This window comes from Tauraco erythrolophus, chromosome 1, assembly GCF_009769465.1.
Source record: "Tauraco erythrolophus isolate bTauEry1 chromosome 1, bTauEry1.pri, whole genome shotgun sequence".
In the NCBI taxonomy this organism is placed as follows: Eukaryota; Metazoa; Chordata; class Aves; order Musophagiformes; family Musophagidae; genus Tauraco; species Tauraco erythrolophus.
The window spans coordinates 70,674,790-70,691,373 of NC_141465.1; the positions used below are offsets into that span (position 1 = coordinate 70,674,790).

General features: G+C 36.0%; 1 protein-coding gene across 1 annotated transcript in view; it reads right to left on the reverse strand.

Annotated features, from left to right (window-relative positions):
• Nucleotides 1-16,584, reverse strand: part of MYO16 (myosin XVI) — a 296,257-nt gene that overhangs the window by 75,780 nt on the left and 203,893 nt on the right. The window contains exons 23-26 of the mRNA XM_086610862.1: nucleotides 15,672-15,747; nucleotides 12,803-12,978; nucleotides 8,240-8,320; nucleotides 7,787-7,992 (exon numbers count right to left, since the gene is read on the reverse strand). Coding sequence (XP_086466988.1) covers nucleotides 7,787-7,992; nucleotides 8,240-8,320; nucleotides 12,803-12,978; nucleotides 15,672-15,747 — 539 coding nt within the window. The remainder of the gene's footprint in view (nucleotides 1-7,786; nucleotides 7,993-8,239; nucleotides 8,321-12,802; nucleotides 12,979-15,671; nucleotides 15,748-16,584) is intronic.

Here is a 16,584-nt window from a genome sequence, read left to right on the forward strand (position 1 = left end):
GATGACCTTCATTCTTCACAGGAAATTAGTCATTACCATGTTTATGAATTTAGATTTAAGGTGCCCTCAAATCTGATGACTTCAAAATACTTCACTCACTCACTCAACTTTTCTTGCATTCTAAAAGAAAGACAAACAAAAATGATTACCCTCAATCAGAAATATATCTTCCAACTTTAGGTCTGAAGCAACTAACTCCACAATGGCGAGATTGCCATTTGGTATAAATTGGTATCATTACATCTACTTTAATGGAATATTGCTTTTTAACACCAAGGACAGACATTATTTGACAAATCAATGGTATTAGCATGAACATAAACTTTCCTGCCAGAGAAGAAAGGTACCTCTTTAGCGTGACCTCCAAGCAAAGTCAATTGTCTGGATGAGTTAGTAACAATTAAGTGCTCTGAAGCCATTTTTGACCTAAAGTCCACTACTAGAGCATTTCAGTATCAATGACCCCTGCCCTGAGTAGAACTGTAGATTTCACAATCTGCAGTTAAGCGTAACTTCTAAGAAGAATTTAATCTAAGAAGAACTTCATACTGAAATCAGAGGAAAACCTGTAATTAAAATAGGCTTTGAAAATACTTTTTTCACCCTCACTGCTATAATTATCATAAGAATCCATTATCATTGTATTCTATATCTTCCTTCCTATATTTCCTATTAAAATGGATGTTTTGCTATCTTTTAAGGTACTTTAAAAAAATCATTAGAATGTTAACTCTTTTTAACATTCTATTTTCAAAACATTAAAATCTTAGAGATTCTTTATTTTTAATTGACTCCATACAGCTTACATGTTGTAATTTAGATATTTTAACATATTCTGTCCATAAAGCAGAATAAAGTTAGCCAATGAAAAGAAGAAGGAAGGGGAAGAAGAAGAGGGGAAGAAGGGGAAGGGGAAGCGGAAGAGAAAAAAGGTCATCTAATGCTGTACCTCCAAACCTGCATATGACAGTGTCTTACCAGTTAACACAAACAACTACTTATAATCTAAGCTGCATGTCTACATATGCATAGGTAAAACTAAAGACTAGATTGGTATAATTTAAGCCATTTTTAAAGAGAATTGGAAATGTTAAATCATAACATTCTAGTGACTTATCTCTTCTTGCAACGGTGTTAAGAGATGCCTCTACATACAGCCTTCATGTTCTCCTTCACAGTATGAAATTTTCTTTGCTGTTCCTTGAGCATCAACAGAAGGCATGATGGGAACTCCATGATGGAAAACAGAAGACTGAGTTGAAAGAGTTAAATCCAGGAAAGACAGTCTAGAAATCTGAGGGACAGTAATGAAATTCCCAGAAACACTCAAAAGCTGAAGAAATAAAGACAAGGAATAGCACACTAGCAGACAATTATTTGAGCTTTTGGAACAAAGAAATCCTGCAATTCTCATCAGCTAAGTGAAAGGCTCGATTTGCTTATCTGTTCACATAATCCACAGAGTTTATCCTGAGGTCCAACAGCCTTGAAGGTTTGCCAGGAAGGCTAACACAGATGTCTTATTTCAGGACCTGTGCAACTCAACCTTGCAGTCTCCATTGCTAAGCAGTGTCTTAGCAGTGCTAAGAAATATGTGTGATATGTGAACTTCAATGTCTAAGGCAGTAGTTCATAAATTCTTCCTTGACCAAGGAAAGTAAAACTCAGGCAGAGCAAAGCACTGGGTACAGTTCAGCAACTTGGTGAACCACAGTAAAGAAGAAAGAGAGAGGAAGAATTAATTTTATTTTCTAATACAATTCAAAAAACAAGACTGGTAGAGGAGTGTTTATAGAGGAGGATGGTACCAAAATAAAATTGTTCAGAGTGAGTGACACAGAGCATCTTACTGCCTCATTTTTACTTGAACATGCCTGAACAGATGTATTCTTGTACTTCACTGAGCAAGAAATTTAAGCTCCTTTCATTACTCTAGATGGGTCCTTGATCACTATCATTATTTTTAAAAATTTATATTCCAAATGGCTTTCACATGTCTTCCTTGAGCACCAAGTGAGGTGAATGACACGAAAGTCAGCCAGGATCCATTTTATTAATTGATGCAAAGAGATTAGGTTCTAGATATTAAGCTTGTACAACCAGGCTGGCTGTGCCCCAGAGAGTTTCTGAGTCCTATTGTTCTACACTGGTGATAGAGCACACACTGATACTTGCTTTTTTGCCATTACACCAAATACCAAAAACATAACAAATTACTATGTTCCTACTAAAGAGCTTTTTGTATATCTTGGGTGGATAAATGCTAAATGCTGGAAAGAAACAGCCATCTGCAGAGACTTCCTAATTTCATAGTTTTCTTTCTTCCAGGAAAAGGATATTTGAGGACACTTTATCTATGTGTACAATTCGGGCTGCAAATTGGAAACTTTGAACTCTTCACAACATCATTTGTGCAACTGCCTTGACTTAAAAGCAAAGCTAGAATTTCAAAATCTAGCCCACTGAGAACAATTCTGAAGATATTATTGCGAAATATATAGGTAAACTTTTCCAGAAGTCTAAAATGCATGTTACTCAAGGCTTTCTATTTTAAAAATAAGGTAAAAACTGATTTCTGTCTCTCTACTCAAAGAGCTTTAGACATTGAGCCAACACTGCAGGCAAATTCAGCAGAAACACTGCAGCTGGAGTTGGCAAATCCACTGAAATTACATATATCATTTCATAATTATACTGGTTCTTCCTGTTTTTACAGCATTTAATAGCATCTGACCTTATTAATTCCCATTTTTATTATATATTCATTGACAGTAACTGTCACAGCTTCCACTTAAGAACCAGAATTTCCACAAGATTTCTCTTCTGATCAATGAACTTTAGTGATTGAGGAGTTCACCTAGCAGCTGTCAACTGTTACTTTGATGATGCAGAGGCAGAACCAGTAAATCCAAAAAGGACAGCACAGAAATACTGATTAAGCTTTGTAGCCCAAGAAGAAGTGCTTTTGCAAAATATGACCTTTCCTTAGCTACTATCTTTCTTTAGCCATCGTAAGAGTTCAAATGTGACTCATAAATATACGCTAGAGACCAGTCATATTAATCTCTAATTAGATATTAGTAGAAATTTATTCAAATTCATCCAATTAAGAAAGCAGTGGTACTGTCTGTATTACTGATAGAATATCCAGGTTTTCTGATATTCTATCCCTTCACCACAAAGGCCCCTAATTCAAACTTTCCGTCTTTTTACTAGCCAGCAAAAAAAAGTTTTTAATTTTTTAATGATTTTTTTTTTTTCAACTGACTACATTTCCTATATGGTAAGGAAGACTCTAAATGTAAATGCACAAAAAACGCAGTGAAGGTGGAGGAGGGTAGCAATTCACTATCTTTTGGGAATTCAAGTTGGGATTCGGGCCACAATTTCTCTTTGATTTCGCACAGTGCTTTCAGACTTACCACTAATATCCTTACTTCTCAAGCCAGGTAAGCCCAGGATAACGGCATAGTACATTCAGGCCTAGAAATTTCCTTGCATAGTACATTCAGGTCTAGAAATTTCCTTGCATCACTACTATCAAACACTTTGCAGCTGAGCTAAGCCAAGTTGTGAACCACACAGCTGCATTCACTGAAACTCAGTCCATCAGAAGGATGCCAAGACACAAACTGAAGGTGAAAATCTTACAGTTACAGGAAAACCTCTCACAGGCACCCATCTGGGGACACATTTTGATACCTCTAAGTATTGTCATTCTTGGATTGACTGTTCATAGGGTCACACTTATCAACTGTATCAGGACAGCAGGATATCTCGTGTTTTGTATCTGTAGGTCTATTTTTCCCCCTTAGGTGCCACACAGTCAAATTGCTAGGTAGCACGACTCAAAAGGGGAGTCTTCTTTTTCTTCAAAAAAGAAAGCCTGCATGAAAACCAAGAGTCCTTACTAGTGTTTAGTATTTAGAAATAAGGGCACAGCTGAGCATGACAGAAAAAACCCAAAAGTTAACTTATATTTCCATTTCTTACAGAGCATTGAAGACAAAACTAAGGTGTAAGCAAATTTCATTATGCTCAGATGCATCCATTACTGAGTTAAGAGATGAAAACTCCCTGTTTTTTCTGTTTTTTCTTTCTTCCTTCCTCTGTGTTTTTCTGTTGTCAGCTGTCAAGGTCTTTATCCCCAGAGTAATGGGGAGTAACTCCTTTGCCCCTTGAGGCAAGCCATGGGGAGGCAAAACTTTTTCAGCCCAGGAAGAGCACTTGGTAAGGGCATTCACTTGTGTAGAGCTTCCTACAGTGAATAAAGAACAATTCCTTCATCCTTCCCTCTGTTTTATTTCCTGATATTTCTGCCCCACTCCCCTAGTATAATCAATATAACATTAAACAAATACACTTATTCCCTGCTAAAACAAACAAAAAACCCACCACCACCACCACCACCACAACAACAACAAAAGAAAAAAAGACAACATCATCCCCATCCACTGTGATAGAGCTGTATTTTATCCCTGGGCTTCTGAGTATTATGGCTACTTCTGGATGTGACATACCACAGAAAGTGGAGGCCCTATCAATTCGTATGCATTTCTGAACTCAAGAGGTCATCAGCAAGGCTTCATTGTCTTTCAGATTCTACTCCTGCTCATAATCCCTCCTTAATTATGAGGTTTTAACTAAGCTTCTAACTATACATCTCTATCTAAAGAAATAGTTTTTCTGATTTTTTTTTTCCTCTTCTTCTTGATTCCAGGATCGCTCAGAACGGAGTCTGTTCACACACACACCAGTATCCTCATGGCCTGTTGTGATCACTAGTTGTCGTAACTGGTGTTTTATATTATACCTGTTTGTATGGTATTGGTATTAGTTTAGGATTGAGGGACCCTCAGTAAAATTTAAGTTGATGACATTTTTTCTCTTTTGCCTCTTGAAGAATAATAGCCAGTACCTCAGAGAGAGAGGTTTAGACTCTCGTACAGCATCCTAACTGTTCTACAAGAAGCATTTCTTGGAAAGACATTGCACTCGGTAGCTCAGTGTCTGTGCTCAAAACTTGCCTGAATGTGTACCAGTGCAACCATTGCTGCCCACCCATGGGCAGGAAATCACAGAGCATTCTGAACCACGCAAAAGAAGTAGAAGAGCCGCGATGAAAGATGGAGGAAGAATAATTGCAGAACTAGAGAAGACACTCTTTTTCTAAGTGTTAGAACACTAGAAATAGCAGTTTGAAACCACAGGAAATAAAAAATTGAAAGGTGAGAAAGTCTATCACCTTATAGACCTATAAGGTCCATTTCTATATGGAAATCTGACAAAACAATTTCTCGTTCCAATCAATGAATAGTAAGTAGGACAAGACCAGAGTTAGACTAAACAGCGAACAAAGCAAATCCAGTCTATAAGAACATTGCCCAAACTAATTATCCAGTTTCCACAAAGCATCCTGTCCAGTCATCAAGGCAACATAGCAATGTAGTGCAAGTGACAGTTTTTCAGGTAGCTCATAATCTCTGAATTCAATAATTCTTTACTCTTTTTTACCTCTAGACTATTGGCTAAAAAAAATACAGCATTAAGAATTGATGCTACTTTTGAACTGTAATCTAATACTATAACTTCTGCTTAAAAAATTTGTACTTTTCAGCCAATAACAGAAAAAATAGCCATGCATTTGCACTGTTCAAAATGAAAAGAATTATCCAAATACACTGAATGTGAATATGAAGGTTAACTGGTCCTGGTGAGTAAAGTGAAGAATTTGCATGTTCTACTGTTCAAAGTAAGATAAGCTTTGGCCTGTGTGACAGGAATGGCTACTGTAAAAAGCCTTACAACATTGATGGCTTCTTGCAGTACTGCTGAGACAAGAGCTCTATATTCCTATTTGTACACGAATCTAAAAATCAGTAGTGTCAAGAGATGTATGCAGGATGATTATTGCTAACTTCCGAGTCGGTTCAATGTATATTCACAGAGAATATTATAAAATAGACTTCATTTTCAGTGACATCATGCTAGCCTCACAACTGTTTAATTCATTTTATGTATAATAAAACAATTATTAGGCCCTGGCGCAAACAGGTAAAAAGACAGGGGCTCAGCTGCAAAGAATCTATAAAGATAATTTGTTGTGGAGGTAAAGGGATAAAGGCAGACAGTAACAAAACTAGAACACTTCAAAATAATAGCAAATATGTTGCTGGCATCATATCGTTGGATTTTGTTGCTATACTTGTTTTACTATCATTACAGCAAATAAATATTTACTGTGAGACACCAGATGTCCTCTAGATTTTTAGGTAAAAAATCGTCTTTGGGATGTAATTGAAGTAGTAGAGTAAAAAGATTGAAATTATATCTGAATCCTCAAACACTGATTTAGTGATATTTTTAAATAAAGTCTCTCCAAAAATGACAACACGCCAGACTCATGCCTATACTGTTAGAGTGAACATGCATGAGACCATTCTCTGACACTGAAGCCAACTGAATAAAATGACCGTTGTACATATGGTTATTCTCTTTTATCCTCCAAAAGAGAGCAGCTACCTCCACACTGCCCACCAGGAATGGTCCCAGGTCTGTCCTAACCCCCAACCTGTATCTGGGGATTGCACTGAGAAAAGCTAGGTGCCAAAGACCAAATCCCTGCTAGGAACCACTGTAAGGATTTAATAGTAGAAAAGATCATGGATCTGTGGACATGTAATAGTCCCTTCAAGTGTTCAATTTAGTAATACAGAAATGCCTATATAGAGATTGCCCCTACCACTACTGAATATGAAAGCAGCCTGCTTTTCCAAATCTCCTATTATCTGCATCTTCTCCTCAACCAGCCTGCACTTCTGGAGTCATGCTGCAGGATAAATATTGTGGTAGGACAGAGATGGCTTACTTTTGAAACACATGTGATTATAAACTGCTATACTCCTGCACTTTTTTAATATTTACAGAATTCCCAGACAGAATATGACCCTGTCCAAGCAGTAATTTAACATCCACAAGTTCTTCCAAGAAGTCAACCAAAAGTTTAGATGTGTGTAAGTACCTGATATTCCCATGCCGTTTTCCAGAAATAAAATAATACATAGGCCAGGTCATGACTGGTTGATTTATCAGTCAAAGAGTAGGACATGCAAAGAGGAGGAACACATGTTGAGTGTATGAGGCTGTTAACTGAACATCTCTGCTCTTTCTTTGCTGAAGCATTTGAGAATGTAAGTGAGCCAAAACCTCAAAACTGAATTGGGGACAGGGGAAAGGAGTTTGTCTTCATCCAGAAGCAGTGACATATATATCTTTTAGTCTTTTCACATTAATTTAAAATTTCACTCATTTCTAACAACAATAATAAATATGGAGTTGTGGTATGAATATTAATAACTCATCACCATGCAGAAACAAATCCTAGCATATGAAATACAAATACTGAACCCATGACATCTACATCGATAAACTCCAAAAATTAGACTATTCTTTCTGCTTTTTAATTATCTGGAGAAAATATGCAATATTTTGTCTTCCATAAGTTGTATAAATAGCATAAACTATAAAAATATAACTATTTTATGAAGTTATATTTTTTTAATTGAATGCATTTGCTGATGACCTTTATCAATATATTTCTACAAAGTTCATTATTCCTTCAATTAAAAATAACAAGCCTACACGCCTTGCTGGCAGACATGATTTTTCTCTGAAGAAAGTCCGAAAGGCTCATCAGCAAAACAACACTGCAAGCACTACCAGAACATGACAAAAGGCTTCGCACTGTAAGTAAGAAAAAGATTTTATGAAACTGAAAACAATTTACCTTGATAAGAAGTCCGTGAAAGAGAGACGTATTGGATATCCATGTCGTATGATTTTGACCATGTCTAGGACACCAATGTACTGCAGTTGAGCAGACACATAAAAATTGTCAAAAGTATCTGGCAACTTGGAGTTATTAGGCTTTATACAATGAACAGAATGTGGTGTGCAGTTCTGCAGCTTCCCAATAATATCTGTGAGCGATTTCTGTGAGGAAAAAAATCAGTTATCAATCCTTGTTGTGCAGCAAAGGCAATTGCTCAACACATATGCTCTTCCTAACTTTTTAACGTAATTTTCTCAAAAGGCTTGACCTGGCCATGCAAGTGGTTTTCTCAAGCACATGATTTTCCTTTCTTCTATTGCAATCTATAGAGACTAATCCTGCCCTTAAAATGTTTTTGAAGTTGTATTTTTTTTTTTGTAAATTTCTATCCAGAAGATGTTCACTAACCCTGAGCTGTATTGCCACAGTGGTTGGGCCCCCTCGTTCCAATCTCTGAAGAAATGAGGATGTTCCTTTCTTTTTAAAGAGCTGTGGAGGAGAAAAAACACACACAATATGCTTATCTCAAGATGGGCAGTAAACCTTCATTTTCATTGTTACACAATTTACTATCAAAGGCAAATATTTATACAAATAGTAGTCATAGGCAAGGATTTGAGTTTCAGAAAGAATTGGGAAAGTGGATAATATCCTCAAGTATCTGTAGTACCATGACTGGCAAGAAAGTTTTTATTTCAAAAGCAGCTGTATAGCATTGGAAAGATAAAATATGTTTTCCAAACAACTGGGCAAAGCAATATGATCAGGAACTCTATTGCAGAAGCAGGACTTGTGCAGTTAGTATCCCATACAGTTTGCCTATATGTAGCATAATTCTGTAATTCTCTGAAAAGGTTCCTGAAGTCTTTGGCAGATGCTTAAGTGAGCAAATGTAAGCACAGATCATTAAAAAAAGTCTTGAAGGTAAAACAATAATATTAATATTTAAAAAACCCTTCTCTTTTCTTTCTGCACAAGTGAATGAAGTTAAGCTTTTTTTCTTTTCTTTTTAAATGCATTTTCACCCATTATAGACATAAATTATCAATAACTCCATATCTCATAACCAATGCTGCCCTATACATTAGAGTTAGGAGTGGGGAACAATTTTTTTTTTGCTGTTCTACTTTGTATCTTTGAGACTAGAATGGCAATAATCATCCTAAAAGTGGTACCAGAAGTTAAGTTTTTTTCTTAAACTTTCTACAGGAAGGCTGGCAAAACTATTTCATTCCAGGATTTGGCCAAGCTCTTAGATTCAAACCTCTGTACCAATGACAGTCTTTTAATCTCTGACTTTTTTCATTGCCTTTCTCCAGTCCACTTATCCCGTAAAACTCCTTTTCTATCAAGTCAGCATGTTCTGGCCTACTCCCATGTTTTTTCAGTTGCATCAAAAAAATGAACATTTCCTCAGCTTGGCCCTCTCAAGCCAAACCCCATTAAAAATATGGCAGTGCAAGCAATTCTTTACTTACTATGCTAAACTTTGGAGCAATTTTGTATTTCAAATCTCACTCACTAGGATGCAATAAGATTGTAAAGGCAAATTCATCCCTCACTTCAAAACAGAAAAATAAAAGAGATGGGCTTGCTACAGGTCTTCTTATAAAAAGAATCACTAGCATGCTAATGACACTTCTCAGTTAAAGTTTATAAAATAATCAAGGAATATAACTAAAATAAAGTTTTCTCCACTTGACAGATAATGCACTCACCCCTTCCTCCTAACAGATTAAGTCACTAGTTTAAGCCCATTTCCTGAGTCAGGGGAAGAGCCAGGAACAATGCTTTGGATGCTAATGTTTCTGTCTGCTATCCTGTGTTGCATGCCTTTCCCCATGTGAAAGAAGTGTTTGGTTCAGAATGAGGGAGAGAAAAGAAAGGAAAAAAAGCAAAGACAAAAAATGAATTTAATTCAAAGTCTCCAAACTTGGACATCTTCAGCTACAGGCTACGGAACAAGACTGTATCACTGAAGCTGTACTTTTCTATTACCCTCTAATATACAGCTTTATGTTAGACAATCTTGTACCTCTAATCTACAGAAAAAAATAATGTAATTTTGTAATCTCTGTTAGGAAGCTAAAACTTCCTCCTAAAAAATTTCTTTACCACAGGTATATTTTAAAGCTTTAACCAGAAGATATACCAAAAGCTTTGCAATAGATGAGTTCTTCAACTAACAAACAATGAAGTAAAACGTTCATAAAGAGAAACAACATAAAGTCAAAGGAAAGAAAAGCCTTCTGTTAATGACATGCATTCACGTGACTAGAATTCCACTGTATAAACTCTGAAACCCATTGATTTTACAAAGGAAGCAAGCGGAAGGCAACAGGGCAAAAGTATGCACTAGAAAAAGGTTACAGAAAAACAAGGGAGCAAGAGCTGATGTGAGTAAAAGAGAGTTGTGAGAGTATCAATGAACATATGTTCTATTTTATTTGAAAACGGGACGCAGGCTTCACAAATCACAGAGACTTGAGCTGGCATCTCCAAGTTCCTATGACTCCTTATGCGTTCCAAAATTTTGGCCAGCTGTTAGAGCTGTTCACGTCAATTTTAGGATGGATACGCTGTCCTCTTGGACCCTACTACAAGTAGAGTGGTGAGTGCGAAGAGATAGACCATCCTTACCTGTGACAGCATGCTCAAAATCAAGGGAATAGTCATTTATGGAAAGGTACAGATAGATACATAGCCATACACAGAGAAATCTATAATTATATAACCTAGAAAGTAGCTGGGACTGCAGATGACAAGCTGAAATGGGAAGGGAATCACAACAAACTGCTATCTGACCTCTGAAAGTGTCTCCTTCTCTTCCCTGGACATGATGGAGCCTAGATGACTACCCATACACAGTAACATGAATACCTTCCATTTTGTGTTTCTCACTGCCTACGGTATGTTACAATCCAAACTTCAGATAGAAAAGGAATGCCAGTATCTGGTTGATAATTCATAATTCTTGCCTTAATGTCTCTCTTTCTCCTCTCCTCTCCTCTCTTCTTCCTTTTTTTTTTTCCTTTTTTGCCTTTATTCTTAGGATAAACTCCAGTAAAAATGCAGTAGTTACGATTTCTCAAGATATAGTTATTTTAATTCTAAGCTGATAAGAAAATGCCCCTTACATTGTATTTCCAGTTACAATAACAACAATGAAACAACAAAATCAACCTTATTCCAGCCAATCACAGTGGATTTTCAAGGCTACACTGGAAAATGGAAGAAATTACTTGGGACAGCACAGTTATAGGTGTGGGCTTGATCCACAAAAGAATTTAAGCACTTACCTACTTCCAGTTCCTGCATCAGGTGCCTATTCCAAAATAACACGTGTCTCTTTTTTGGCACTGGAACAATTTAGATACCTAAAGTTCTGCTTCCATCCCGCAGGGTAGCACAGCACCTTGCTCAAATCAGGTCAACTTAGTATCTACAAATTAAGTGGTGTTCTATCTCACTTGCGCAGCTCTTCTCAAAGCCTACCTTTGAGAAGCCAAGCCATCCTTGTGTCTGAGGGCAGATGAAGCATGAAGTTCTTCCCACCTTCCATCTAATACCTAAAAGTTTAGAGCATTCTTACTGAATTTGGAATTTCTGACTTAATTTATCACGCTTCCCAAAGGAATTTGAATGTCTTCTATCTCTCAAGAGAGTAACTCCAGGTTAAAAGCTATTCTGGACTGGTCAAAAACCTCATAGTTTCAGAGATCCCAGCTGTGTGGTGTTTCACCCTGGCTTGATTAGGCTTCTAACTTAGACGTGCTTTTCATACCTCCTTCCATGTATGGGACTAGGATCTTTTTCACAGCCTTAGGAAGCTTCCTCTAGGAAGCTGTTACTGTAGTGGAAAGGCACCTAAAGGTACCTTGTGATGCCTCAGCTGTTTGCTAAATATAGCCTTAAACCAATACCATTCACTTCAACTTAAGTTTTTCCACTGAGATTACTGACAAGAACAGTAGACAGGAATTATGCTACTGTCAGCAGCGGAGCTATAAGGAAATTCCCATTGCTATTCCATGGATGTACTTGCATAAAGCCTTTTACAATGACACATGAGAGCAGGCTCCTTAATCCCATGACAGAATCAATTTTATGCAGCTGTAAGCCAAAAATAGAGCTGTAAGATTGAAGAAGCCTGGTGAGGCAGCTGATGTATTGTAAGAATTGTTTGCTTCTTTTCTAGAAGGAGGAGGATTTCCAAAGCTATACCAAGAATGGACTCAGCAAATCATGTTATTTCTCATCAAAGGACAGATATTCCATGTGACACGAAAAATCAATTTTCCAATAGCCTCCAAAGTTTCCCCTCTCTTATTTTTTTTTTTTTTAACTTTTCTGGCTGACTTAACTAGCAGGAAATGAGACAAGTTCAGAAATGGGGAGAGTTTAACTTCATTTTAATTTGACTGGAAAAATTTAGATGCAAGTGACCATTTAAAATGTTTTCCAAAATGTACAGGGTTGATCTTCATATGAAACCACACAAATTATCTTGTCCAAACCAGGAATCTTCTCAGGTTAGCACAATAAAGACATTGATGTTTTATTTTGCACTTCCTATGTCTTAATTTACTTAATTATTCATCATAAAATCAGCAAAAGATACAAAACAAAGAAGTGTTCCTGTACAGCCTAAAATCAGTAATATTGCATCCACTGCTAAGCCCCAGAAACACAAAATCATGGAATAATTCAGGCTTGAAGGTGCCTCATCATCCGGCTGAATCTCCTGCTCAAAGAGATCAAGAAAGAGGTTCCTGAACCAGCATTATTAGTGTTAGTAAATTATAACCTGTTAGTTCTCACTATTCCTTTACTGTTGATATTAACTGCTAGATTGTTTTAATAGTTTAATGACTACAGAGAATGAAGCAGAGAACAGGGACCTTTCAAAAATGACAAAGTAACAGAAAAAACTTCAAGGAGCAAAGCGCAGAAATAGTCCTAAATTCTTACCTTGCTGAGCTCAACATATTTCTTTGCTTCTCCACTTGCACAAGCTACTGACGGTTTTTTACTCAGCAAAGCTGCTTTACATCCTTTGATTTTAAGGGAATGATACGGAGGAACAAGAGATCCAGTCTGTGTCTGCTTGGACTGAAACAATTGATTGATGACTACATTTTCACTGGCTGGGAAAAAAAGAAATTAATGCATGAAGAGAAAATACAGGTTAGAAAATCATTTGTATTGTATTTGGAAGTAAAAAGACATCCAGTAGGAGATAGAATTAAATAAGTAAACTTCAAACAAGTGGACAAACCAATAAACTGTTATATTATAATAGTTATTGAAGAGCATTCAATATCTAAGGATGTCAGCCATCAGTAACATTATTTTTAAACATATTCAGGTCCTGTGCTAAACAAAACTGACCAAAACCCTCTGAAACAAAACTTTCAGACCGTGACCTGTCTAAATTTAATTACTTATATTCAATTACAGACTCCAAATTTATCCATCTATTATAGCAATGTAAGAGACGCATTCTGCATAACATTTACATAACATGTAGTATTTAGAAATGATCAAGGCATCACAGTAGACACTGTACCAAAGAAAAAGAATTATATAAAACACAATATGAGAAGGGATGAAAAAAAAAAAAAGGCAAGGCAAAGGACAGAACTGACAAGCTGGGTTCACATTTCTCTACATTGAGATCACACTTACAAACGTTTACAGAAAAAAGACAATGCATACTGATGTTTGATGCAGTGGCGATAATTAGTACAAACCAAATACACTTTCAAGAGGTGTTTTTAAAAATAAAAACCTAAATTTTAAGACGGATAGGATACTTTATATTAATTTCAGTCAAGTTATCCTTTATGAGACTATGGTCATGGTCTTTTAAGATGAACATGGTAATTCCATGTTGTTTGTACTGCCACAGCACCAATAGGTATTAAAAATCTGTTGTGTGATACATCCTTAACCATCTTTAATTTTTATTACTTTTTTTTTAAAAAACTAACAAACTGGCATTATGATCACACCTATCATGTGAATAAAACAAACAAAAAAACAGAAAGATGAATGGGAACTTACTGACATCATAAATAATGTCAGTAAGTTTAGCATAGCAGATAGAAATCCTCAGTTTGTTCTTTATTAGCTGTCTAAAGATGTATTTGCTAGATGCTTAAACGCAATAGATGTTTCCCTTTTTCTGTGGAGATTACTATTCCTTACTTAACAAGAATAATAAAATTATGAAGAACAGAGTAAAGCAGATACTTGAAACCAAGTTCTGCACAATCAGCAGACATAGGAAACCTCACTATTTTTAAAATACAGATAAATGTAATATGTAGAATTAGGAAAAGTATTACAATTATGTCCTTAAATTAAAATGGATAAAACCTATGTCAATAGTCTCTCCTGATTTATTTGTTGGACAGGTATGTTCCATGTTCTTACACACATATGTAAATTACTTTAATGTTGTTACTGTATTTAAAAGCTTTAATTACAGAAACTAACTTCAATGAAATTCAAAGGAAGTATGCAAAGTATATGTCTACATAACTTATGAAACTGGCCCTAAAGGAAATAAGTCACTGACAATAAGTTTTAAGTTGAAGTCACTTAAAAAAGAAGGAACATAGCCCTTAAATGACTTACATGCTTGTAAATATTCTGCGGAATTCGTCCATTAATTGTAATTGTTATTATTATGACTTCTTAATTGTACATACACTCACCCTCCGCATATAAAACATTTTATATTTAATCCAATCCTCCATTCTTCCCTTTTAACAGTTGCATAGCTGATTACATAAAATAGTAATGAAAGCGCAAAAGGACACTACGTGAGAGAATGCTCCCTCTTGTAGAACATACTGGAAGTTGCCATACCTTCCTATACTCTTTGGCAGATTATCAATTAAATTCAAAGTAGTGAGAACTGGAATGTGTCTAAAACTGTAATCAATAGGATTACATTCCAGATCAATTCTTCCATTTCTTTCTTCATCCTTAATGCACGCTGTTTGCCTTTAAAATGCTTCAATTATTTTCCTAGTGAGTTTAGCTAATTTCACAGTAAAATTGCTAAAACCCAATATATTATAACAGCAGAGCTGATTTGGAAGACAAATAAGATCTCCAAAAGGCCTCTGTGTCTATGGAAAGAAATATAAGTGTATAATATATTAAGTGAAAGACTCTGCAGTGGTTGGAGAAAAAACAAATAACATCTCAGGATACACTGACATTTCCCTGAGGAAAATGTTTTGTTTTTCTTCACAGAAAGAGTAAATGATAGAGGTTTTTAATAATCTAATTATGAATCATTAATTAATAAACTGGGATGCATTATTATTAGGCATAATTATATAACATGCACAAGGAAAGGTATTTAATTTTGTATTTCAATGGACATTTGCATCTATTCACTGAAAAACATAAGAACGCCCACAAGTTCCTGCTTTTAGAAAGGTACTCAAATAGTGAAGCACATCCCCCTGCAGTCTCTATGATTTTGGGAGCCTTATTTCCTTTCCCTGTTTTCTGGGGTTGATCTTTGTTTTAATTAATACTCAATGATTTCTTTAAGTCATACTCATCTATCACACTATATCTTCTTGTTCTTTACATCACATCACACGATGAATGTGCTTTATGTTCATGAATTCTAAAAGCTTTCTAAATTAGAGCAAATTTCAAACAATGTGTGTATGCTTCAAAAAGATGAAGGTGATTTTTTTTTTACTGGAAAGAATATATATAAAAATTTCTCTTAAAACTAAAATGAAAACTAAGTGAAGTCATAATGCCCTGATTTCTAACAACAACAGCAACCACAAAACCATTTACTTACTTTTCATTACAAATACGAGATTTTGTGAAAGGGAATCTTTATTTTTTTCTATCGCCCCAGCAATTTCGTAAGTAACCTATAATAAAATATTGTGACATCATTAGTAATGACCAACGCATCTTTAAAAAATCTTACAGCAGTAGAAATGAAGCTGTTTTCTTTCCCTCAACCTTTAAAGGTTGGCACCAGATAGTGTCTTGCGTTTCTTTCGTAGTGCAACCAGAAGAACTAGTGGCTGAACATTGTGCGTCTCCACAAGTACACAGAAATTTCACCAGACTGATTCTAAAACATTTCCACAATGCAAGATTTTAAATCGAAAGTGTAGTGCAGAGCAGAAGGTAGTGACCTAAACATCATTTTCCCTGCAGGATGAGCGAGTCGCTCCCAGATCACAGATCTCCTTGTCATCAGGAAGCTGTCCACACTGACCATGACAAAACACTCATGGAGCAATCCGAGCCTCAGCTCACACTCAAGGCAAGTTCCAGCCATCTATGTGTCCTTTGGAGGCAAGTTCAGTCCATTGGTCATGTACAAATCCCATTTGCCTTTCTAACAACTATGCACGTAAGGATTTTGGATCACCTTAGTTGCCTGATGTCATAATTTCAAGAACAGACAGTTGGAGTGTCACTCCATATGGCATCTGACTGCAGATAAACTCTAACACATGTGGTGAGCACTCTGAGAAATGAGTAAAACACAAGGCTCTAGCCAGAGTTCCTGAGGGTGCATTAAAAATAAAGAAATATAATCAAGTGGCTCTTTTAACACTGAGCTCACCCCAGGAGACACTGTATAGAAAAGCAGCACTAAGACCAAAAAGCAGTCACTGAGATCAGGTTTTTGTTTTCTTTTAAAAAACTTTTTATGTGGATGGAAGACAAACAACTTGTTCATTTACAGGCTT